General features: G+C 43.9%; 1 protein-coding gene across 9 annotated transcripts in view; it reads left to right on the top strand.

The window, feature by feature from the left end:
- Window positions 1-26,666, top strand: part of LOC122799480 (N-lysine methyltransferase KMT5A-like) — an 882,477-nt gene that overhangs the window by 670,044 nt on the left and 185,767 nt on the right. For all 9 annotated transcript variants that reach the window (XM_044068570.1, XM_044068567.1, XM_044068572.1 and 6 more), the window contains one exon: window positions 848-907. In XM_044068570.1, coding sequence (XP_043924505.1) covers window positions 848-907 — 60 coding nt within the window. The remainder of the gene's footprint in view (window positions 1-847; window positions 908-26,666) is intronic.

Below are 26,666 nucleotides of genomic sequence, written 5' to 3'. Positions count from 1 at the left end.
TATACCAGACCAGTATAGCTTGACAGTCTCCAGTTTGGTGAGAGAAGTAATTTGGGAGCAGGGGAAAGGGAAGACCCCACACACAGAGTGACGAGTTGTGCAGAAGCTTTATGTTCTGTTGTGCTTTTTCATTTGGTTAGGTGGTTTTAAGTGCAGGTATAAGAATTAACTTGTTTTTCAGGCTTTTAATTACTAACTTCTCAAAATATTGGTCACTTCAATTTGTCAGCGTAAGCATGTTTTTGAGGTCTGTTGTGCAGGTAGGTAACTTTGCTGTTTTTAGCTACTCCATACTAGGTGGGAATTCTGCTAACAAGTGTATGTACTGTCATAGTTCTGATGGTCACAGGTTGTAAGCAGCAAGGGGGATGTTTTGAAAACTAAGCATTTTTTTAAAGAATTAAGATCTAATTTATGTATTTTGCATTTAGGTAAAGAGCAAAGTTTGCTTTTTTTTGATCTAGTAAAAAGCTGTCTGCTCTGCAAGATTTCTTTTTGGGCTGTGGTCCATTTGAAACTTGTAGCTATGGAGACCAGAAAATTGCACATTTTTGTTATTGCCAGTTCGTAACCTCTGTTGAAGCTTCCATTGCTTATGTGTTTTGATTTTAAATTGGATTTTTTTTCCTTGAACTGCTCATGATCATTATATTTTTATTTAGTTAAACTTGATCATAGTAGCTGTTGTACTTGGTTGTTTTGCTGTTCTTATACTTGTCCACTTTTTGCTGTTGTACATATATGTACTCCTACCACCAACATTTAAATTCCCTAGTTGCAGTATTTTTCAAATATGTTTTTCATTTTGTTTATCTGAAAGTGTAATACAATTTAATTTGTTTTGTAGTACGAGGAGAAGAAACAAATTGATGAACTAATCATTAGTGGAAAGGAAGAAGGTTTGAAGGTAACATCCTCCTTTTCTGCATGTAATTTCTGTTTAAAGCTTCTAAAGTGCAGCATTAGACTTTACCACCCTTTTGTGTTTTTGTACTTTTATTTCCTTAACATGCTTCTGTTTCTGCTGGTTGCCTTAAAGTGTGTTTGAGCTGTTTCATTAGCCTGTTTACTAAATTCATGTGATGCTTTACTTAACGAAGCCGATTTCACAAGGTACTGTATCTAGCCCCCTTTTGTTTGCCTGCTCTAGGTAATCTATACAGGTAGCAAATTGAGAAGAGGTGAGAGTAACTGAATCAATTGACTCTTCAAATTACACTTTTTTTTTTTTTTTACTTTAATGTTTTAACTTAAATTCCAGTCTTCAGGCTCTAAATGTTTTATATGCAAGGTGTTTGTAGCAAATTTAGGTGTCTTGTATGCATGCTTAATGGTGCAGCTGTTGCCTCACGACTCTAGGTTATCCAGTGACATTCCTTGGAGGGGTGCCTTCTTTGCATATTTATGTCCACATCCCAAGCCAGTGCTATAATTACCTTACAGAGCTCAGACTGTACCCAAGGTAAAATGGCAGTCTTTCACTACTTGGATTTATGCATGCCATGTGTAACCATATGCTGTGGGTGTCTCAGGATGGTGGGTAAGAAAAAGAGCAACACAGTCTTTGAGGATTTAGTATAACTTCAGTGTAGTGTATAGAGTATGCTGATTACACTCTAATAGTCTGAAAAAGACAAATCGGTTAAGTACTAGAGTGATACGAGACCTGACCTTAGCAAATAGGTCGGGTCCCATGTTTGGCAGTAAAATCTGCCTGTATAAATGACAGCGGCAGAATAAAATGTTTCTGCCTGCTGTCTAGCAGTAACATGACCCTGACTTGCTGTTCCAAACCTAGACAGAGTAACAGGATGCGTGTTTGCCCGATTTACTGAAAGATAAAGTCTGAAACCTAAATGTATGCCATTATGTTTGTCTTCTGTTGACTAAATTCTTTGAAAGCTGCATACTTCATGAGGGGCACACATAACATAATGTGAAAATCTGGACAGTTGAGAGGTATGGAAGGTGAGTGTAAACATAAGGAACAGTGAACTTCCTTTTTGAAAGCGCCTGCTAAGTGTTTTACTGGTTTTGAAAGCTGTAAAACACTTTTTTTTTTTTTTTTTATTATACTGTAAATTGTACATGGAACAGATAAAGCTCCACGCACTATAAAGAATTATGAGCAGTTAGCCAATGCTAACCTAATATTGTGTTCTTGACATGGATGCAAAGGTTCTCCTCTAGAGCTTCACTCCAGAGTTGAATTGGCATCCATGTCTCACACACAACACAGTTACCTTCAGCGAACCGCTCATAATCCTCTTGTGTTGATTTGGAGGGAACGCTGTAAAAGGTGAATCATGTGACATGCAGATAAATTCTTTGTCAATGTTGCAGTCGTAACTTCAGGGATCTCTGCCACAAGTGGAGTCTTTTATATCTTGCCAGAGATTGGACTTCTTGCACTTATATTGACCTTGTGTTTCAGTATAAAGGGACATAACCATCTTCACGTTTTCCTTACCGCTTGTTGTGGCAGTCGGGTATTGTATGCTATTGGGCCAGGATACAGGTGGAAGACCACAGGTAAGTACTCCTTAAGGGATTGAGTGTTAACCTTTTCCCTTTAGACACGTTGCTGTCTGGAGTAACTTTGTATTAGGACTTTTTTTGCATCTGCTTGGGATGTAGTGTTCCCTTATGGATGTCTGAGGATGTTAGACAAGTAGAACAAAGAAGATTGAAAAAGTAAATTAACTTCAAAGTAGTGTGTATGTGAATCTTGACCCCCAGCATCAGTGATTGTGGCTTTTGCAAGGACTTCAAGCTAAAAAGAAAAAAAAATGTGTGTGTGTGTGTGTGTATATATATATATCTATATATATATATATATATATATATATATATATATATATATATATATATATATAGATATATATATAGATATATATATAGATATATATATATATATATATATATATATATATATATATATATATATATATATATATACATATATTAAAATACATTGAAATGTGGGGGAAGCTAGTGAGCCTTTAGAGTCCAAGGATGTCAGTAATGAGGTGGCACTTGTGTAGCCCCCTAGTCCTCATGTCAAGTGTAGTCTACCCTTGATGATGCCTCTAAGAAGGCCGATGGCTCTAGCACATCATTCCATGCAAACCAAAAAGCAGAGTTTTTACACAACAGTTGCTTACCATTTGTAGAGAGACTTTTTTAAAGTAGGAAAAGGGCTTGCATTTGTTGGTAGTAGACAGTACCAGTGTGGAAAGATTTATGTATTTAGCCAGAACTGCAGCTCTTGGGCAAATATCTGTGAGAAGTCTGAGGTCATGTTCAGAGTGTATGACCACTGTCCCCATCCAGTGTCAAGCTTTTTGGCGTAGAGTTTCATAATCCTCCTGCAAGGCTGGCAGATGGATCATACAAGACTTTTGTCTGGTGAGCATGACCCCCAAGCACAAAGCCTCCCCACCATCTTGGTCAGTGGTAGACTGGACTTTGATTTTGCCCAGGAAGAACATTCCATGGATTATATGCCATAGATATGCCCTACCCTGATTGTTTCCTCAAGATTACACTCCTGACATCCTCACCTTTACTCTTTTGGGAGCTCACTGTGTCAGGCTGCTGAGTCTCCTGATGGTCAAAAGTGAACTTCATACTTATTGGTATGCGCCCACCCCTCAAATCCTGCAGCAGTTCTGTATGCAAAGAACATTATTAGATGCATTTGAGGTCAACCAACAAGGCCTAGAGTCTCAGCCTTCAGCTTTAAAAAGGCCAGGCAGATTTTAAAGGTTCTGAGTTTTTGTATAAAAACCCAGTGGCAAACCCTGATATTCTACAAGTTACAAGAGGTGTCAAACTCCCACCAAGGAGATGTACTCTACCAGACTAAGAAAGTAGATAAGGATAGGTATGGTAAGACTAAGTTGGAGCATTGAATTGCCAGTCTCATTTTGAAGTTCCAGGAAGAATATTAAAATATATGTTGGAATATACCATGGACATTGAGTTGTCCTAGAGCAACTGATTCAGCCATTCAAATAGGTGAGCATAGCACTAAATGTGCTTACTATGTTACTGATGCAGCATCTATGGCCAGTGGGACAGTCCCTCAGACATGCAAAGCTGTACAGAAGGTCACTAGCCGAGGATTTCAAAGCCAGGTTTTTGACAGCTGCAAATGTTCTTCGTGTTTCACTGTTGCAGTCATTACATTTGGGTAATCCTGCTGGCAGGTTGCCCTCAGTCAGCCTGAATTCCAAAGACTTGGGTCCTGTGTCGGCTGCTGTCGCCCCTTCCCTGACATCAGGTCGTCAGGGGTATAAAAAAAGCAGCCGACGCCAGTATCTTCAGTCTTTCTTGCCGCGTGGTGCCTGAAGCAGAAGCACTTCGCAAGTGCCGGTCGGCCGACTCCTGAGATTTTCGTGTTCGAGTTTCAGACCCAAAGTCTTCAATAAAGCTAATTACCCCGTTGTAGAAACTTTTGTCTTGCTCCAGACCGATGTCAGAAAAAGTTAATTGCATTTCTTGTGGAAAGCAAATTACCTCATAAGGACTTTCATTCTTACTCCATTCCTTGCCTAGGCCCTGATCACAATGTTTCTGGTTGTCGGTTTTGTGCTAGATTTAACCAATGCACTATTAAGCGTCGGTATGATTTTGCTTTAAACTATTTTGGGTGCCGGTTTATCCAGAAATGTCGTCTGATAGCCATCCAACTACTGGAGTTCACAAAAAATGCAAAGAAATGGAGAGAGATAAACAACCGAGGTCCAAAACCGACGAAGCTTCTCCTAAGCCAGTCGCTGGTTCTCAGTGAGTCACTTTCGCAGCCCCTGACACCCGCTACTTTAGAGCCGCACGCCGCTACAGACTCCCACGTGGAGTCGGTTATACCGCTGGAAACAAGGTATTGGAGCCTCTGGCACTATTCCCTCAGATGGGTCCGGAGCTGCTGAGCAGGCACCGGCTTCTGAGGGTGTATTCAGACCTAAACATCTTTACATTAAACCGACTTCAGCTTCAAAGGCAAAGACTAAAGCATCTTCTAAAGCAAAGAAACAAACTCAAGAGCCACGTGGCCAGGCCTATATGCCCAAAAAACAGATGCTCAAAATGGCCGAAGACTTGATTACCTTGATCAGGGGTTCCCAACCCCTTCTGATAAGAGGCCTAGGCAAGAGACTGACTATGAATCTTCAGATCAGGTTTCTATTTCTTCTGAGTCCTCTTCTGATTAGGAATATTCTCTTCCCCACTATGAGGATTCTGATGCTGAAGAATCTATGCCTTCAGCTTCTCCAGAGGGCTATTCCTTTGGGAAACCTTGCATACCATGAGGGAGCATTTCCACTGGGAGAGCCAAGATTTTTCAGAATCTAAAAAGAGGCTCAGGGATTTCCTTTTACTACCTCAACACAGGCCTCTAGCCATTCCACCTGTTAGACATTGTAGATGTGTTTTCGGAGTCTAGTCTGACCTCTGACGACTTGCCTCCAGCTGCTGTTAAGCCTGACAGATATTACAGGGTTCCTGACTCTCATAAATTCCTTTTTAAAAACCCTGCTGCAGACCCAGAAACTATTAAACAGGGTCCCAAAGGAGTTAAAGCTTCCACTGCAAAAAACCCTACCCCCTCTGACAGGGATTCTAGGGCACTGGATAGATGGGTTAAAAAGGTTTACACATCTGCTACCTTGACTATATAAGGGCCTTAAACTGGCAGTTTCGTATGCTCAAATATCAGCAACATGTCATGGCATTGCTTAAACAGAAGATGTTGTTAAACTCTGAATGTGCAGAAAACAAGGAAATGCAGGATTTATTGCATGCAGCTGAACAAGTTGGAAAGCATACTTTGCAATGTGGTTTTGATTCTTGGGAGGCCTCCTGCAGGGCCGCAGTTACGGATTCTGTAACTAGGAGGCATGCTTGGTTAAAAGAACAAAATCTGCCTGATCATGTCAGTTAAATTATTAGATGCACCTTTACAGCATGATACTTTGTTTGACAGTTTGCATAGATTTAGCTTTCTTTAACACCTCTTCTGCCTTAACACCAAAGATTTTTTACAAGTACAGCCACCTAGGTGTAGTAGACACTGGCCTACAAAGAATTGGTCCTTTCCTGTGTCAGGCCTCAAAGGAGCAGATTCAGATGCCCTAGAGACAGATCCCAGGTGCAAGGTTCATACAGGTCAAAGCAATGGGGTGCTTCTACCACCAAAGTTGGAGAAGACAAATCACAACTGTACAGGAAACAGTCCCAATGACTTCCCCCTGCCTGCACCAAGCACTTAAAGTCCTGGCAGCACCCTTAGGGGGAAAATTAGCACTTTTTTCTCAAAATTGGCACATATAACCCAGGACAAGTGGGTTCTAAATATAGTGTCACAAGGCTTACAAGTTCCATTTCCATACCCTGCCAAAGGCAAACGGCTGGCCAGATCTGCCAAAAAATCAATGGGCAGAGATGCGAAAACAAGTCTCGTCCCTCATGTACATGGGGGCCATTCAACAAGTACCAGAGCTAGAGCAGGGACAAGGATTTTACTCGACTGTTCTTGGTACCCAGAAAGGACAAGGCCTGGAGACCAATACTGGACCTATCTATTCTGAACACATTCCTGGATATACCAAAATTCAAAATGTTGACTTTGCAGCAGCTTCTGCCCATGCTGGGCAAGAATGCTTGGCTTGTGATTTTAGACCTAAAAGAGGCATACCTGCATGTCCCAATCAGGCAGTCATGCAGAAGATACCTCAGATTCAAGGCTGGCTCAGTGCATTACCAATTCTCTGTACTGCCCTTTGGCTTATCTACTCCGCCCTGGGTCTTTACAAAGTGTCTGGCACCAGTAATTGCATTCTGCAGACAAAGAGGAATGCAAATATATCCTTACTTGGAGGACTAATTCAAGCAGAGAACAAGGACATTCTTCTACCGCATCTGGCGTTTGTGAGAAGACTTCTAACATGCCTAGACTACACAGTCGACGAAAAGAAATCAAAACTAGTACCCTCTCAAGAGATAATATTCCTGGGTGCAAGCTTAAATACAACTGCCCAGATGGCTTATCTCACGCCAGACAAACAAAGGCAACTGACTACCTATTTCAAAATGTTGGCAACAAAGACCCAGTTATCTGCAAGAAAAATTTTGCAGGCTTTGGGCTTCATGGCATCCTGCATCCTACTAATTCCATATGCAAGACTGCATATGAGGAAACTTCAATGGTACCTAAAAAGTGTTTGGACTCAACATTGCCACAGCCTGGAAACAACGATTACTCACTCCCTGCCTGCAACAGGAGTTTCAATGGTGGGCGAAGGCTTGTCAACAGAACAAGGGACAGCTATTCACATTACCCCCAGCCAGGCAGACACTAACAACGGATGCTTCAGATTATGCCTGGGGAGGCCCACATGGCAGGAGGATGCATTCAGGGCCCATGGTCCTCAAACCAAATGCATCTGCATATCAATCAAAAAGAGATGCTAGCTGTTCAAAATGCCCTGACTGCCTTCAAGGACCCATTTCATCCGGAACAACTACTGATAAAGACAGACAACATCACAGTCATGTGGTATATAAACAAGCAAGGGGGGGGGGGGCACATTCTTACCTCCCTTTGCAGACTAACCATGACTTTGTGGACACAGCATTGACTTACCAAGTACATCTGCAGGCACAATTCCTGCCAGGAAAGGAAAACACTCTGGCAGGCGAACTAAGCAGAAACCTCATGGATCCCCACGAGTGGCAGCTTGGATCCACAAGTTTTCAGCATGATAACAAGGAAATGGGGATGCCCGGACATAGATCTATTTGCCTCCCCTCACAACTACCAACTAAAAAGATTCTACACAAAGACTTTTCACAGACAGGCATTGAAAGTGGACGCCCTATCGGTATATGCCTTTCCTCCACTGCCTCTCCTCCCCAAGGTACCTCCTAAAGGTCAGGCAGGAGAAGCCAAAGATGATACTGATTGCCCCAGACTGGCCCCGCCAGTACTGGTATCCAGTCCTAAGGAACTTGTCTCAATGCCAACCTTGGACCTTACCTCAAATACCTCATCTACTGTCCCAGCAAAACAATCGGATCCTGCACAGCCAACTCAGTACTTTAAACCTGGCAGCATGGCGGATAATGTAGTCATACAAAACACATCTCTCAGTAAAGCTGTGATGGATGTCATTTTGGAAGCCAGAAGGCCTAGTACTTGAAAATCTTATGCTAGAAAATTGAAGAGGTTCTGTGCTTGGAACCAGTCACAAGGAACTGATACAGCTGTACCAAATATTCCTCAGATTTTGCAATACTTAATTGAGATGCTGGACAAAGGCCTAGCTTTCTCATCAATTAAAATTCATGCCTCTGCCATTTCGGCTCATTACAATACAGTGCCACCAATCCTTTCTCATTCTTTATTAAAGCAGTACCTCAGAGGAGTCAAAATTTTAAGGCTTCCAAGGAGATCACCAATACCTGCATGGGACCTAAATTATGTCTTGGAAAACCTCACCTTGCCTCCTTTTGAGCCAGCTGCTACTGCTGATATAAAGTTTTTATCTTGGAAAACAGCTCTGCTCCTAGCAATAACTTCTACAAGACGAGTTTCAGAGGTACAGGCATTCATGACTGTGGAACCTTTTCTCATTTTTTATCCAGACAGGGTCTTTCTGAGGACAAACGCAACATTTATGCCCAAGGTGGTGTCCAGTGTGGCTCTTAACCAAACAGTTCATCTGCCAACTTTTCATCCAAATCCACAGAACAAGGGGGAGAGAATTCTGCATTCTTTGGACGTACACAGCTTAGATTCTGCTTGGACAGAACCAAAGTTTTCAGGAAGACAGAGCAATTACTAGTGGCATATGCTGCAGGATCACAAGGAAAGGCTATCTCAAAGCAGACTGTTTCAAAGTGGATAGGCCACTGCATTCATTTCTGCTATTTACACCATGGCAAGCCAGTGCCTAAGGGCATTAGACCACATTCAACCAGAGCTGCAGCCACTTCAGCAGCCTTTTTCAGGGGAGTACCAACCAAAGACATTTTAGAGTCTGCTACTTGGAGTTCAGTGCACACCTTTACAAAGCACTATCATCTGCCACTCTACTCAAAATCCAGGGCAGGCTTTGCCACTGCAGTTCTGCAGGGCCTCATAGCCACTCCAAATGCTATTTAGCTCAAGCCTCCCAACCATAGCTTTGGGACTCTACCCAAATGTAATGACTGCAACAGTGAAACACGAAGAACATAGTACAGTTGTGTACACTTACCATAAATGTAGATGTTCGAGTGTGTTCACTGTTGCAGTCCAGGTTACCCACCTGCCATCCCCCTTTTTTCTGCTGGAACTTTTCTTTCCTTCTCTGTGGTATACAACCTATGTGGTGTATTTGCTTGTAGATGAAGGTAAAGTGTATATTGGTGTATGTATTTATATATATATATATATATATATGTATATATATATATATATATTTATATATATATATATATATATATATATATATATATATATATATATTGGCTACCCTTTTAGGGGGCACCTGACATCTGGGGCAAGAAAAACTAAAGAGAATGGCGTTGGCTGCTGCTTTTATACACCTGACGTCAGGGTAGGGGCGACAGCAGCCGACGCAGGACCCAAGACTTTGGAATTCAGGCCGACTGAGGGCAACCTGCCAGCAGGATTACCCAAATGTAATGACTGCAACAGTGAATACACTCTAACATCTACATTTATGGTAAGTGTACACAACTGTACTTTCTGTCCACAGGTGTGACACTGCATTCAAAAACTGGAGAGAGGAAGGGAGGTAATTGCAGTCAGACGTGTTCATTCTCTCCCTTCTTGAATATAGTAGGAATTACTCTGACAAACATGGTCCTTTTCATGGTGAGCCAGGGAAGGGCAAATGGTTCAGAGGGAGCAGACTCTTATGTAAGCAAGAATAGGCAAGATAACAAGGAAGGTAAGGAGTCCACCAAAACATTGGGCTTACAAAACAGTTGTAAGTACCCCAGTTTTAACTCTCATCCTCTTCTCGCCCTAGTCCCATGACCCAGTTCCAGACTTAACCTTCATGGAGAAATGGAGGGGTAGTCATAACAGAGTGTCTGGTGTGTTGTCAACTGTCACAGTGTTTCGATTCATTGCCACTGCAGCTTTGACAGTCAGTCATGACTCTCGCAGGTTTTCTCTCACACAGTCCATCTATTTGCTGGCCACCTTGTTTCTTCTTTCTTTTTTGTCTGTTCCAAGTCATCTTCACCAAATTGTCTTCTGCTGTCTTGGTCATGTGGCCGTACTACAGTTCATAGGTGTGCACTAGGCTAACTACCACATGGGTCTTTTTAAGCCTAGCAATGCATCCTAAATAGACCACTTCTGGTACCCTTGATAAGTGTAAGCAGGGGCCTGAGAGATTAACCTTTCAGACTGTCTGTGTCCATTAGAGACATAGTTGTCAAACCAGGGATGAATTTCCTGTTACCCATCCAGTTGTCCAAGTTGCACTTAAATTGTATTAGGGAAGAACTCTGCTTCAGATGGATGAGGAAGCCTGTTCACCAGAAGGGTTAGTCTCTGGGACACATCTCTCTCTGGCAGGCTCCATTTATATCACAGGCAAGGTTTAAGTCTTTACAACCAGTCATTCTGGTGCTGTTTGTTTTGCAGATATGCAGGAGGTCCATCAGTGTGAGAGTGTTGAATAGTGCCTTGTATGCCAGGAATAGATCTCCCCTCAGCCTGTATGAGACAGAATACAGGAATGGGACCTTGAGTGGGTCTGCACTGGACATGTTATTTGCACCCTGTATTCTTTTTTTTATTTTCAGTGAGGAATATCTTTGGGCATTCCAGATGTTCATCGTGTTACACTGCTGCAGTCATTACACTTGGGTTATTCTGCCGTCAGGCGGTTCCCCAGTCGGCCTGAGTTTCAAGGTCTTGGTCCGGCGTCTGTTGCTGTCGCCTCCTCCCTGACGTCAGTGCGACAGGGGTATATAAGATGCAGCCGACGCCATTTTCTTCAGTCTTCCTTGCCGCGCGGTGCCTGAAGCAAAAGCAGTTCGCAAGTGCCGGTCAGCCGTCTCCTGAGATTTTCATTCCGAATCCAGAACCGAAGTCTTCTACAAAGCTAAGTACCCCATTGGGGAAACTTTTTCCTGCCTCAGACCGATGTCAGTAAAAGTTAATAACTGTATTTCTTGTGGGAAGCAAATACCTCATAAGGATTTCCATTCCTGTTGTATCCCATGCCTAGGCCCTGACCACGACGTCACTGGTTGTCTGTTTTGTGCTAGGTTTAACAAATGCACTATTAAACGGCTGTTTGATTTTGCCCGACATTATTTTGGTAGAAAATTCAATTATACCATGCCGTCAAAACTTCCGACGACCGGAATACACAAAAAGCGCAAAGACAAGGATAGGCATCTGAGGCCCAAAACTGACTAAGCCTCTTCTAGGCCAGTCACCGGTTCTTAGCGAGGTGCCTTTGCAGCCCCTGACTACCGCTTCTGTAGAGCCACAGGCCCCCTCTGACTCCCACGTGGAGATGGCTTGGCCTTCGGACGCACAAGATGTTCATCGTGTTTCACTGTTGCAGTCATGACTGTAGGGTTCTCCCCGGCCGGCAGGCAGTCCTCAGTCGGCCGGAATCCCAAAGTCTGGGTCCGGCGTCGCCTGTTCAACCACGCTCCCTGACGTCAGAGCGCCAGGAGTACAAAGCTGACAGCCGACGCCATGTTCTCCAGTCTTTCTTGCCATGCGGTGATAGCAGTTCGCAAGTGCCGGTCGGCTGACTCCTGACGATTTTTTCTGAAAAACTTCAGTCCAAAGACTTTCTTCTCCACTCAAAGCCAAGTACCCCGTTGGGGAAACTTTTTCTTGCTCCAGTCCGTTGTCAGAAAAAGTTAATAATTGTATTTCATGTGGGAAGCAAATACCTCATAAGGATTTTCATTCTTACTGTATTCCTTGCTTGGGCGCTGACCACGACGTAGCTAGTTGTCGGTTTTGTGCTAGATTCAATCAACGTACAATTAAACGAAGGTACGATTTTGCATTTCTTTACTTCGGTAGGCGTTTTAACTACAAAATGTCGTCTGATACGGTTCCGGCTACCGGAGTTCACAAATGACGCAAGGATAAAGACAGGCCTCCGAGGTCCAAATCTGACGATATCGCACAAGCGGAGCCAGCTTCAGGTTCGGCCGTCAGTGAGGTGCTTTTGCAGCCCCGTCGTCTGCCATTTCGGAACCGATGGCCGAAACGGACTCCCACGAGGAGCCAACTAGGCCTTTGAATATTTCTATTGCAGGACCTTCGGACAATGCTCCTTCGGATGGGTCTGGAGCCGCTGTGCAGGTACCGGCTTCCGAAGGGGTTTTCCGGCCTACTCAGCTTCTAATAAAGGCAAAGACTCCTTCCAAATCAAAGACTGCGACACAGGCCTCTTCTGAACCGGCTCCCAAGTCACAGAAACAGTTACTTAAGATGGCAGAGGATTTACTTACTATGATTAGGGGTTCACATCCCCCTCCAGATAAAAGGCCAAGGCAGGAAGTTTATTATGATTCCTCTGATCAGGCTTCAGTTTCTTCTTCTGACCAGGAATATTCTTTCCCTCCTTATGAGGATTCTGATGCTGAGGAATCCATTCCTTCAGCTTCTCCCCCTGAGGATTTCTCTTTTGGGGAAACTTTGCATGAAATGAGGGAACATTTCCACTGGGAAGGACAGGAGTATTCGGAATCTAAGAAAAGACTAAGGGATTTTCTTCTTCTCCCCCAACATAGACCTCTGGCTATTCTCCTGTTTTGGATATTGTGGATGATGCTTTTTCGGAGGCTAACTTAACCCCTGACTCTCTTCTTCCTGCTCCTGTTAAGCCTGATAGATATTACAGGGTTCCTGATTCCCACCAGTTTTTATACAAGAACCCTAATACTGACCCTGAAACCATTTCTCAGGGTCCTAAGGGAGTTGAGGCCGCTACTGCCAAAAACCCCATTCCCACTGAGGAGGATTCTAGATCTTTAGAAAGATGGGGCAAAAAAGTGTACACTTCTGCTACTTTATCCATTAGGGCTTTAAACTGTCAGTTTCATATGCTGAAATACCAGCAATTTCTCTTGTCTGTTTTAAAACAAAAGCTTACTTCCATTTCTGCCTGTGCAGATAAGGAATTACATGACTTACTGCATGCCACTGAACAAGTTGGGAAGCATGGTTTATACCGTGGATTTGATGCCTTGGAGGCTTCTTGTAGGGCTGCTGCCTCCGGCACAGTTATTAGAAGGCATGCATGGTTAAAGGAACAAAATTGCCAGAACAAGTAAAAGCTAAATTATTGGATGCTCCTGTTCAGCATAATGTTTTGTCTGGATCAAAAGCTGAAGAGGTGATTAAAAAGATGGAGGACAAGGCGAAATCCATGGAAACAGTTAAAGATTTCTTACAAGTACAGCCACCCAGATTTAGCAGGAATTGGCCTACAAAAAATTGGTCCTTTCCCAATACAGACAGGCCTCAGAGGGGTAGATATAGACGCTCCCGAGGAAGGCCTCAAACGCAAGCTTCTTATAGACCAAGACAGTGGACTGCTTCCACCCCTAGGGGAGGTGAGGACAGGTCACAAACTCATAGGAAACAGACTCAATGACTCCCTCTGTTGGGCTGCAGGAACTTCTTGCCTGGAAGCCCCTCTCAGAAAAAAACTTTCTTCATCGAAATTGGACTCGTACAACCCAAGACAAGTGGGTTCTGGATGTGATTTCAAGAGGTTACAAATTCCATTTTCATACCCTGCCAAGGCCAAGCGGATGGCCAGACCTTCTAAAACATCAATGGACAGAGGCCTTAAACCAGGTGGAAGCTCTTTTGGCTATGAAAGCCATAGAACTAGTTTCACTTTCAGAGATGGGACAAGGTTTTTACTCGAGGCTCTTTCTAGTCCCCAGGAAGCAAAACTCATGGCGACCCATTCTGGATCTGTCAGTCTTGAACACTTTTCTAGAGATTCCAAAATTCAAGATGCTTACTATACAGCAGCTACTTCCAATGCTGTCCAAAAATGCAAGGATGGTAACTTTGGATTTAAAGGAGGCATATTTACACATTCCCATCCGGCAGGAATGCAGAAAATACCTCAGGTTCAAGGCCGGATTGAGGCACTTTCAATTCTCTGCGCTGCCCTTTGGATTGTCTGCTGCGCCCAGGGTCTTCACCAAATGCCTGGCTCCAGTAGTAGCTTACTGCAGACTCAAGGGAATTCAAATTTACCCTTATCTGGACTGTCTTATTCAGGAAGACAGCAAGGAGGTTTTACTCCAGCATCTACGGTTTGTTCAGGATCTCCTCAAGTTCCTGGGATTCACTGTAAACATAAAGTCAAATTTGACACCCTCACAACAGATAATTTTTCTGGGCGCTTCTTTAAACACAACAACCCAGATGGCTTTTCTGACATACGAAAAACAGTTTCTGCTGGCTTCAACTTTCAAAACCTTGGCAACTTTAACTCCGCTATCTGCAAGGAGATTCCTGCAGGCTTTGGGTTACATGACCTCCTGCAACCTTCTCGTACCATATGCAAGACTACACATGAGGAAAATACAGTGGTACCTAAACAGTGTATGGTCTCAGCATTGCCACAGTTTAGACATACTGATCTCCGTCCTGTCTTGTCTTCAAAAGGAATTCCTTTGGTGGTCCAAGGCATGTGCTCTAAACCCTTCTGTCTGCCTCCTGCCACTCAGATTCTAACCACGGACGCCTCGGATTATGCTTGGGAAGCCCATTTTCAGGGCAACTGTCTGCAGGGCCTTTGGACAAAGGATCAGAAGCACCTGCATATCAATTTAAAGGAAATGTTAGCCGTTCAGAAAGCTCTAATGGCCTTCAGGAATCTTCTACAACCAGGACAACTACTGATACGGACAGACAACATCACAGTTACGTGGTACATAAACAAGCAAGGGGGATCTCATTCCTACCCCCTTTGCAGACTAGCCATGGATCTATGGAACACAGCTCTAGCTTGCAATCTGGACCTTCAAGCTCAGTTTCTGCCAGGGAAGCAAAACTTTCCTGGCAGACAGTCTGAGCAGAAACCTTTCGGATCCACACGAATGGATGCTGGACACCGAAATATTCAGGATGATAACAGCAGTCTGGGGATGTCCTCACATAGACCTCTTTGCATTCCATCTCAATCATCTACAGAATTTTTGCACCAGGACTTTCCACGAACAAGCTTGGAAAGTGGATGCACTATCATTCAGTTGGAGAAACCTCTCGGGATATGCCTTTCCGCCTCTTCCTCTTCTTCCACGGGTATTATTAAAGATCAAACAGGACAAGCCCAAGATGATAATCTTGTTGGCCCCAAATTGGCCTCTACAATTTTGGTACCCCACTCTGAAAAACCTTTGTCTGGAGCCCCCTTGGGTCTTACCACAGACTCTGAACCTTCTGTCCCAACATCAGGGTCAGGTTCTACACTCCCATGTCAGCACTCTCAGCCTGGCGGCCTGGTTAATCCAGGGCCTTTGATTTCTTCTCTCCTACCCAAGCAGGTTATGGATGTCATTTTAGAAGCCAGACGTCCTAGCACTAGAAAATCTTATGCAGGAAAATGGAAAAGATTTTGTTCCTGGATGCAGGCTCAGGATTCTGATCCTCTTCTTCCGAACATTCCTTTAATTTTACTTTACTTGACGGATCTCTTACATAAGGGTCTCTCTTTCTCTTCCATTAAGATACATGCCTCTGCTATTTCCGCTCATTATAATACAGACCCTCCAATCTTTTCCCACCAGCTCGTGAGACAATTTCTCAGAGGAACTAAGAACTTAAGACCTCCTAGATCTCCTCCCATTCCTGCTTGGGATCTCAACTATGTTTTGGAAAAGCTCACCTTGCCTCCTTTTGAGCCTGCTGCCTCTTCTGACATCAAGTTTTTATCTTGGAAAACAGCCATCCTGTTAGCCCTGACCTCTGCCAGGAGAGTTTGAGTTGCAAGCTCTTATGGCTGTGGAACCTTATATTATTTTTCATGAAGACAGGGTGTCTTTGAGGACTAATCCTACCTTCATGCCTAAGGTGGTTTCCAAAGTGGCTTTAAATCAAACTATCCACTTGCCAACTTTTTTCCCCACTCCCCAAAATAAAGGGGAAAGGATGTTGCATTCCTTGGATGTACACAGACAACTATGTTTTTACCTGGACAGAACAAAGGACATCAGAAAATCAGAGCAATTGTTTGTTTCTTATGCTTCAAGTTCCCAAGGTAAAGCCATTTCAAAACAGACCATTTCTAAATTGATTGCTCATGGAATCAGATTTTGTTATTCACACCATGGAAAGCAAATCCCAGGGAGTATACGGACTCTTTCCACCAGAGCTGCTGTCACTTCTGCTGCCTTCCTCAGGGGAGTTCCTACTAAAGACATTTTGAAAGTTGCAACTTGGAGTTCAGTGCATTCTTTTTCAAAGCACTACAATCTACCTCTCTACTCTAAGTCTAGGGCAGGCTTTGCTTCTGCAGTCTTGCAGGGCCTTTTAGCCGCCCCTTCTACTTTGACTACCTCCCTTTCATTCTGCTTTAGGATTCTACCCTACAGTCATGGCTGCAACAGTGAAACACGATGAACATAGTACAGTTGTGTACACCTACCATAAATTTAGATGTTCGAGTGTCTTCACTGTTGCAGTCTGGGTTTCCCTCCCTCCTGTCCCCTCTTATTTTTACTTTTGTGTGGTTCCTTTTTTCACCATTCTTCTGAGGTGTATTTGCAAAGGATATGGGACCTTTCTCATTCTGGGACTCATGACATCTGGGGCAAGAAAAGCTGGAGAACATGGCGTCAGCAGTCAGCTTTGTACTCCTGGCGCTCTGACGTCAGGGAGCGTGGTTGAACAGCCGACGCCGGACCCAGACTTTGGGATTCTGGCCGACCGAGGACTGCCTGCCAGCAGGGGAGAACCCTCCAGTCATGACTGCAACAGTGAAGACACTCTAACATCTACATTTATGGTAGGTGTACACAACTACTTTATTCAGCCTACTGAGACTAACCTTTCAGAGGGATCCGGAGTAGCTGGGCAACTCACAGCTTCAGAGGGTGTCTTCAGGCCTACTCAGTTAAGCATTAAACCCTCAGCTAAGTCTAAGCCTCCTTTAAAATCGAAGAAACAAATACAGCATTCACCAGGCCAGGCCTCCATGCCCAAGAAACAAATGCTCAAAATGGCCGAAGACCTAATCACTCTAATCAGGGGGTCCCATCCCCCTCCTGATAAAAGGCCTAGACTGGATGCACGACTCATCCGACCAGGTGTCCATCTCTTCTGATTCATCCTCAGACCTAGGATACTCTTTACCCCCTTATGAGGATTCTGATGCTGAGGAATCAATTCCATCAGCCTCACCGCCTGAGGACTATTTATTTGGGGAAACCCTACATACCATGAGGGAGCATTTCCACTGGGAAGGCCAGGATTACTCAGAATCCAAGAAAAGGCTCATATTTCCTTTTATTAACTCAAAACAGACTCCTTGCTATTCCACCAGTGTTGGATATTGTGGATGATGTGTATACTGAATCCAGCTTAAATCCTGATTCCTTACCTCCAGCCCCTGTTAAACCTGACGGATACTACAGAGTCCCTGACTCACATACATTTCTGTATAAAAGCCCTGTAGCTGACCCTGAAACTATTTCTCAGGGACCCAAAGGAGTTGAGGCCTCATCAGCCAAGAATCCAGTTCCCTCTGACAGAGACTCCAGAGCATTAGACAGATGGGGAAAGAAAGTATATACTTCTGCAACTTTAGCAATGAGAGCCTTAAATTGCCAGTTTCACATGCTAAAATATTAGCAGTTTTTACTGTCTCAGTTAAAACAAAAAATGCTTCCAGAATTAGATCCTCCTAATTTTAAAGAAATGCAGGATTTATTGCATGCAGCTGACAAGTGGGAAAGCATACTTTGCAATGTGGTTTTGATTCTCTAGAGGCCTCCTGCAGAGCAGCAGTTACAGGCTCTGTCATTAGAAGACATGCTTGGTTAAAAGAACATAAGTTGCCAGATCATGTTAAAGCAAAATTATTGGATGCACCTTTGCAGCAGGATGTGTTGTTTGGAGTTGAGGCAGAAGAGGTATTGAAGAAAATGGAGGATAAGGCAAAATCTATGCAAACGGTGAAGGATGTCTTACAGGTTCAGCCTCCTAGATTTAGCAGAAACTGGCCAACTAAGTATTGGTCCTTTGCAATTAGACAGACCGCAAAGGGGAATATACAGACATCCAAGAGGTAGAGGTCAAACACAAGGTCCTTACAGGCGTCGACAATGGGCTGCATCAGGTCAGAAAGAAGGGGAAGACAGGCCCCAACCATATAAAAAGCAGCTCCAATGACTTCCCATTACAGCTGCCAAACAAATCCCTCTTGGCAGCCCCCTTGGGAGGAAAACTGGCTCTCTTCTACCACAATTGGCAAATGCTCACCAAAGACAAATGGGTTCTCAACATTGTTTTTCAAGGTTACAGGTTCCACTTTCACACACTGCCAAGGTTAAAAGGAATGCCAAATCTGCCATCAAATCAGTGGGCAGAGGCTCAAATTACAGCACTCATGGATATGAGAGCTATTCAAAAGGTACCATCACAGGAGCAAGGACAAGGATGTTATTAGAGACTCTTTCTGGTACCCAGAAAGGACAAAGCCTGGAGGCCCATTCTGGATCTTTCATCTCTAAACACTTACCTGGATGTTCCGAAATTCAAAATGTTGACACTACAGCAGCAGCTTCCCATGCTGGGCAAGAAAGCTTGGCTCGTGACTTTGGACCTTAAGGAGGCATGCCTGCATGTCCCTATCAGACAAAACTGCAGAAGATACCTCAGATTCATAGCTGGTTCAATGCACTACCAATTCTATGCACTGCCCTTTGGCTTATCTATTGCGCCCATGGTCTTCACAAAGTGCCTGGCACCAGTAATTGCATTTTGCAGACAGAAAGGAATTCAAATTTATCCGTACCTGGACGACTGCCTGATTCAAGCAGAGAGCAAGGACATTCTTCTAAAGCATCTGGCATTTGTAAAAAAGTTAAGTTGCCTGGGGTACACAGTAAACGAAAATAAATCAAAACTAGTGCCCTCACAGTACATTATAGTCCTGGGTGCCAGCTTGAACACAACGGTCCAGATGGCTTATCTCACGCCAGACGAGCAAGGACAACTCACTCAATACTTTCAGTTGATGGCAACAAAGACCCAACTCCCTGCAAGAAAAATTCTGCAGGCCTTGGGTTACATGGCATCTTGCATACTACTAATTCCATATGCCAGACTGCACATGAGGAAACTACAGTGGTACCTAAAGAATGTATGGTCTCAACACTGCCAAAGTTTGGAAACAGTTATACCACTAATCCCTTGCCTTCAGCAGGAGTTTCAATGGTGGGCTCAAGCTTGTCACCTCAACAAGGGACAGCCTTTTACACAACCCACAGCCAGGCAAACACTGACAACAGATTAATCTGATTATGCCTGGGGAGCACACATGGCAGGCAAATGTATTCAGGGCACGTGGCCTGCAGAACAAAGGCATCTTCACATCAATCAGAAAGAGATGCTAGCTGTACAAAATGCCCTTATAGCTTTGAAGGACCTGCTGCATCTAGGACAACTACTGCTAAAGACAGACACCACCACAGTTATGTGGTACATAAGCAAGGGGGCACTCACTCCTTCCCCCTATGCAGACAAGCCATGACCTTGTGGAACATAGCTATAAACCTTCAAGTTTATCTGCAAGCACAATTCCTGCCAGGAGAGAAACACACTGGCAGAAGACTTAAGCAGAAACATCATGGATCCCCATGAATGGGAATTGAATCCACAAATATTCAGAATGATAACACAGAAATGGTGGAGCCCGGACATAGATCTGTTTGCATCCCCAATAAACTGCCAGCTACAAAAATTCTGCACAAGGAGTTGCCATCCACAAGCATGGAAAGTGGATACCCTCTCATTCAGCTGGGAGAACCTACAAGTATACGCTTTCCCACCACTACCTCTCCTGCCAGAGGTGCTCCTAAAAGCCAGGCAAGAAGAGCCAAAGATGATCCTGATTGCACCAGACTGGCCACGCCAGCACTGGTACCCAATCTTAAGGAGCTTAGCACAAGAACCACCCTGGATTTTGCCTCAAATCCCACATCTGCTGACTCAGCACAACAATCTAATACTACACAGCCAGCTAAAGACCTTAAACCTAGCTGCATGGAAGATCCCTTAGTCAAGCAAGCAATGCCTCTTTCCAATGCTGTTATGGATCTTATTCTGGAGGCCAGAAGGCCTAGTACCAGGAAAGCCTATTTGGATAAATGGAAGAGATTCTGTGCCTGGAACCAACCGCGCAGCCTTGACCCTCTTGTCCCAAACATTCCTCAGATACTACAATACTTAACTGAGATGCTGGACAAAGGCCTCTCCTTCTCCTCCATCAAGATCCATGCCTCACCCATCTCTGCTCATTACAACACGGATCCACCAATTTTCTCTAATCCTCTGTTAAAACAGTACCTCAGAGGGGCTAAAAACATAAGACCGCCCCGTAGAGCACCTACTCCAACTTGGGGCCTCAGCTTTGTTTTGGAAAACTAACATTACCTCCTTTTGAACCAGCCAACACAGCAGAATTAAAATATATCTCTCGGAAAACTGCTCTGCTCCTGGCAATAACATCAGCACGAAGAGTTTTGGAATTACAGGCACTAATGGCAGTGGAACCTTTCGTCATTTTCCACCAGGACAGGGTGTCTTTAAGAACTAACCCTACGTTTATGCCAAAGGTGGTATCCAGTGTGGCTCTAAACCAAACTATTCACTTGCCAACTTTTTATCCTAAACCACAGAATAAAGGGGGGGGACTACTGCACTCTTTGGACATTCACAGCCAGTTACGCTTCTGCTTGGACAAAACCAAAGCTTTCAGAAAATCTGAGCAATTATTGGTAGCATATGCTGCAGGAGCACAGGGAAAAGCCATTTCAAAACAGACCATTTCACAGTGGATAGGACATTGTATACATTTCTGCTACACATACCATGGAAAACCTGTACCTAGCAGCATTAGATCTCAGTCCATCAGGGCAACAGCCACTTCAACTGCCTACCTCAGGGGAGTACCTACCAAGGATATTTTGGAAGCAGCAACTTCGAGTTCTGTTCATACCTTCACCAAGCATTGCCATCTACCTCTGTACTCTAAATCCAGAGCTGGCTTCGTCACTGCAGTGCTGCAGGGCCTTATAGCCACCCCTAATGCCTTGTAGATCCAGCCACCCTACCTCAGCTTTTGGATTCTACCCAAGTGTAATGACTGCAGCAGTGTAACATGATGAACATAGTACAGTTTTGTACCTACCATAAATGTAGATGTTCGAGTGTATACACTGCTGCAGTCCAGATTACCCTCCCTCCATCCTCTCTTACTGGCTGGGTACGTACCTGTCTTCTACCCTTACTATCTATGGGGAGTATTTGCTGGTAGCTGTGAAGTTGTTTTTTGCTTTTCTTATGTATGTTTTATTAGCAATTGGAATTGCCTACATATTTAGAGGCACCTGACATCTGGGGCAAGAAAAACTGAAGAAAATGGCATCTGCTGCATCTTGTATACCCCTATCGCACTGACGTCAGGGAGGATGCGACAGCAACCGACGCCGGACCAAGACTTTGGAACTCAGGCCGACTGGGGAAACTGCCTGATGACAGGATAACCCAAGTGTAATGACTGCAGCAGTGTATACACTTGAACATCTACATTTATGGTAGGTACAAAACTGTACTTTGGATGTGCCTGGTTAAGTGCATATTAAAGAGGATCTACACAATGATTGGTCTGAAGAATGTCAAATACAGTAGAACAATAGAGCAGTGACTGGAACTAGATGCCATAAGTTGTACAAGACACATGATGGGCAAAGATTAGATTGTGTGCCCCAATGTCTCTGACTACTAGGTCATCCCTTAGGGGTGTGTTAATATAATATTTACCAGCGGTCGAAGATTTCCTGAAGGATACTGTCCTGGCATTTAGTTTTAGTCCATGGCTCCGACACCAGTTATGTCAGTCAGCCCTTCCTGGAGAACATTTGTGTCTGTGGGGCATTCTGTGACTGGTCGTAGTTTGCAGTAATCTGATAATTTAGTTAGCCAGAGGCCTGTGAAATTAGCCTTGACTTCAAAGAAGTAAATGCCAAAAAGGAGCCAGTCCCAAGACCAATCCCTGAAGGTTTCTGTGACTGGCCTGTTTGTAGAGTTGGAATCCCCAAGTCTAGCTTTCTGGGTCCCATCTGGGAGACAGTTGGCCATCCACTGGGTGACATAAGGATTTAAACCTAACCTCTTGAGTTTGTCAATAATGCTGGAGTTAGTATTGGCCAGGTCAGGGTAGGTAGTATGAATCATTTTGCCCTCATCCATTGCTTTGGTGACCTCCTCAAAGAAGTCCAGTGGGTTGAGTAGGCATGACCTGCCCTTGAAACCAGATTGTTGGGTTCAGTGTTTGGAGGTTTCCCGTGTCATAGGTCATTTCCATAATTCTTTCTATGGCTTTGTTTACAAGACTAGTGAGACTTGTGGGTCAATAGATGGCCTGCCTTTATGCAGAGGGATGATTTGTTGTTCCCTTCATGAGGTACAAAGCCTGTTTAGAAATAGCAATTCCAGAGGGCCTGAAAGGTTATGTTTCATGCTATTTAGAAGGCATACTGGGATATTGTCTGGGCCCTAGTGGTAGTAAGGGGAGATATATTTTATAGTATGTCCTGAGAGGAGTTTGAGGAAGAGGGAGTGGTAAACTTAGAGCTGAATTTGTTGGCCAGTAGGTTTGCTCTGTCTTCTGGCTCAGTATAGGTGACTCCGTTAACAATGAGCTGTACACAATTGTGTATTGTATCTGAGGTTGCAAACATAGCTGAAGAATGCGTTGTAGTAATCAGTTTTCTTTTACCTTTTCTGCAGTTGGAGCTACATAGGCTTCTGCTGTTACGTCCGTATTTTCCTCTGTCCCACAGAGTGCATCCTACTACCCATCTCAGGTACTTCATCTCCATCACCTCTAGTTTCTTCAGCTGCTCTGGCTTCATTGCCCAGGTTTTGTGCCATACAGTAGTACTGGTTGCACCACTGTTTTTGTACACCTTTTCAGCTTCTTTGGCATTTTTCTGTCATATGCTTGCCCCTGTCACTCAATGCCAGTTGGCTGCAGCCCCCCTCTTGTTCTAGCTTTGATCTCCTTATTCAGACTTCCCTTCTCCTCAACTTCCTCTCCCAGACATTTAAAGCTGTTAACTTGTTGCATTGTTTCTTCTTTTATCTCAGTACTCAGCTTCTGATTTCCCTCATTTGCAGCCATTACAGATGCTGTTTCATCCTGTGCCTTCAGTTTTGCATTCTATTCCCCTATTTTCTGAAGTTCTTGTTTAGATTCTGCTTATAATGCCACATATTTGCATGCAGTAACTTTGATCTATTCCCGCCAACCCTTTTGCTAATGTAGCCCGCCGGCAGTATGGGCACTGACCTGAACCCTGATGCACACCCTCTCCAACTAGGTACACTTCTGTGAGACCGAACCCTGTTTGTACTTGAGTCATTTGGTCCTTGTGCACAGCCAGCATTAATTCTAACAATGTTACTGGGACTTCATTATCAAAGGACTGCCCAAATCAGCTTTCTTGGAACCTTATGTGCTTTTTCCAAGTTTAATAATGCCCAATTGGACACTTCCTCATCTCTAGTTTCTTAAGTATGTCTCACTGCAAACAGGTCAGTTGCGCTACGTACTAGTCTGAATCTGAATTGTTCATCTCCCATCTTTCTACTGCTGGTCATATTTATTAATCACCCTTTCAAGAACTTTCATGCAGTGTGACAAGTTTTTGATATCTTTACACTGACCACAGTTGTGAATGTTCCCATTTGATGTCGTCCTGTTCTTGTGTTGCAGTATTCTTAATATGAGAATTGCTGCCAAAGGCGGTCCCGTTTGGCCAGTATACGAAAGACTTTAGTTACTGTAGGTTATGTGGGACATTGCACGTAGGCCATAAAAGTAATCTCAACACATACCATCCCCCAGAACTTCTCTGCCAGCAGTCCGAATACATCTACAGTAGTCAGTCTGTTAGCCAAAGTTCTTTTGCTGGTTGCAAGAGATTTAGATTTTTTTCTGATTATACTCCTCTTTACTTGATTTGTTGCTTTGTCATTTAACTGCATCTATTTTAACTGTATTCACTTTAATATTGCTACACACTCTAGTTTGCTAGCTTGCACTGCATTTAAAGTATTTTTATTACTGTTTTAACTGTTTTTGCTGCAAAAACAAAACAAAAAATTTCTAAGCTTGTTTCTTGCCTTTCCTATTACTAGAGTAGTCCAGATACAGATTTGCTATATGGAGGACTGTTTTGTAAGTTTCCGAGTTCCCCAGACCTTTCTGTGTTAGAGGGAAGTCTTCCAGCTTATCTACCGCAAGAGGAGTGGTTTCTGGCTCTGAAATTGTAGTTTATTGGCTGTTTGGGCATTTTTTCTATTCTTTTAACTTTCTGGTTTAAAAGCTGTAAACTGTTACTGGTGCCAGAAAGTCTGCTCTTCAATTTTCCCCTTAGATCTTGCTAGTTCTCTTCTCACAATTTAATTAGCTTATTCACCTAGCACTTCATCAGGCTTTTTGTAGCAATTATTGTAGCACACAAGTGTTATCAGCATTAGACATCCTGTAAGAAAACTGCTCCAGTACTTGGTAATGATGACCATCCCTCCTGGCATGCCTAAAGGTCAGTTCCCTGAGTTTTCTCCTATTAACTGGTGAACTTGGGCATTCTGAGGCAGTGTAACAGCTGCCTCATGTTCACAGGCAACCCTCTCCTCTTGCCTCCCACACTCAAACTTGTGAGAGATGCACTTGTATCCAAACTGGAAGCCATGCACTCTCCAGCCAAGACCAGAATATCTGGTCAAGAGGAGGTGGTCAACACCTGCACCACACTACATGGAACACACAGCCCTCCAGAACACCTACCATCACAGCCCTTGCATAAAAACACAAACCACACACCCACCTTCACGGAGGCTTTCCATGAAAATCTACCCAAACAGCAGAGACCTCCAAGGCAGAAATGCACTCTAAAATCACAACACAGCACAAAACCACAAGACACACAGCTCCACCTACACAGTGTGCCCCTCAACCTAAGTCCCTAAAGCAAAACAGCTTGCCCAATACAATAATCGTAGGTGACTCTTAATGAGGCACACTGATGTCCCACTCACTAGGGTTGAATAAGGAGAAGATGACTGTCGGCTGTCTATCAGGTGCTAGAATCCAACACAACACGCACTCAGGTCACTCCACAACAAGTATCTGTCATTGTCCATGTTGGTGTGAGTGACCCGAGATGCACCTCTCTGGACTACATGAAAAGAGACATGGAGCTCTCAGACTGTGGCCCAGGCAGGTATGACCCTAGCCCTGGGCAGCATCCTACCATCGCCCAGAATGATACCTCGGTGCAAACCGAAAATAATTAGCTTCAACAACTGGCTAAGTTTCTGGTTTCATTCTAAGGGGATCCAGTATCTGTCTGCTTGGAATGATGATTGACAGACCTCGATGCTTTGCCAGAGATGGCCTACATCTGTCATGCCTGGGTTTTTGGGTACTGGCTAAGGCTCTTGCCACCCCTATTGTGCCTTTTTTAGGTGGTGTTCCAAAGACCAAGTTACCACTGTGACAGCTATAAATGCAATCTGAGGGTCATGCTGCTCAAAGCTAGAAGTTTATCCTCGAAATGCACTTGCTCGAAGCACTCTTCAAAATGGAGACAATCGACATTTGTGCTGTAACGGAGACCTTGTTTAAAGCAGCAGAAAGCACCCCTGTATACTACCAGGCTGTAACTCATTCCACACCTTTCGGCCCCAGAACATGGACCGAAGCTCCAAAGGTGGTAGTGTCTCCTTATTCATAAAGGATATGCACACCTCCAGATTAGTAGCCCAGAATAACACATGAGATACTCCAGGTACAGCTAACATTGGGTAAGACAGCTATTCTATGAGGGACCTTGGGACACAGGTGGACAGTAGTCTCTCCTTTGATAATCACATCGCCAGAGTAGTCAGAAAATCCTTCTACGTGGCACACCTCATCACAAAAGGTTTCTCATCAATTAAAAAAAGGTAATTGTTCCTATCTACTTGTCACTCAGACCCATTATAGAGTACAATGCCCCTTTTGGTGTGTACCTCACAAGACATCTACAGCAACTGGAAAGGCCGCAAAAATACCTCACAAAGAGGATTACCGGCCTCAGACAGATGCCATACGCAGACAGTCTCAAAATAACTCCAGCTTTACTCTGTCGCATATCGCCTTTTCAGAGACTATCTATGTCAAACCCAGAGCTTTTGGACATGCTCCACTTAAAGAAATCCCAATCCCTCCGAGCTACATGCTCTAAGGACCTAAACCTTGTCACTACAATAAACAGAACATGCGGGAGTGATAGATTCCTGTCCCAGAGACTTCCCATACTCTGGAACAAACTACCTATCTATATCCAACAAAGCTCCTCAT

Source organism: Protopterus annectens, chromosome 4.part0 (genome assembly GCF_019279795.1).
Source record: "Protopterus annectens isolate FY-2018-M chromosome 4.part0, PAN1.0, whole genome shotgun sequence".
NCBI classification, from domain to species: domain Eukaryota; kingdom Metazoa; phylum Chordata; order Ceratodontiformes; family Protopteridae; genus Protopterus; species Protopterus annectens.
The sequence above is the reverse complement of the archived record's forward strand: the minus strand, read 5'-3'. Positions and strand labels throughout refer to the sequence as shown.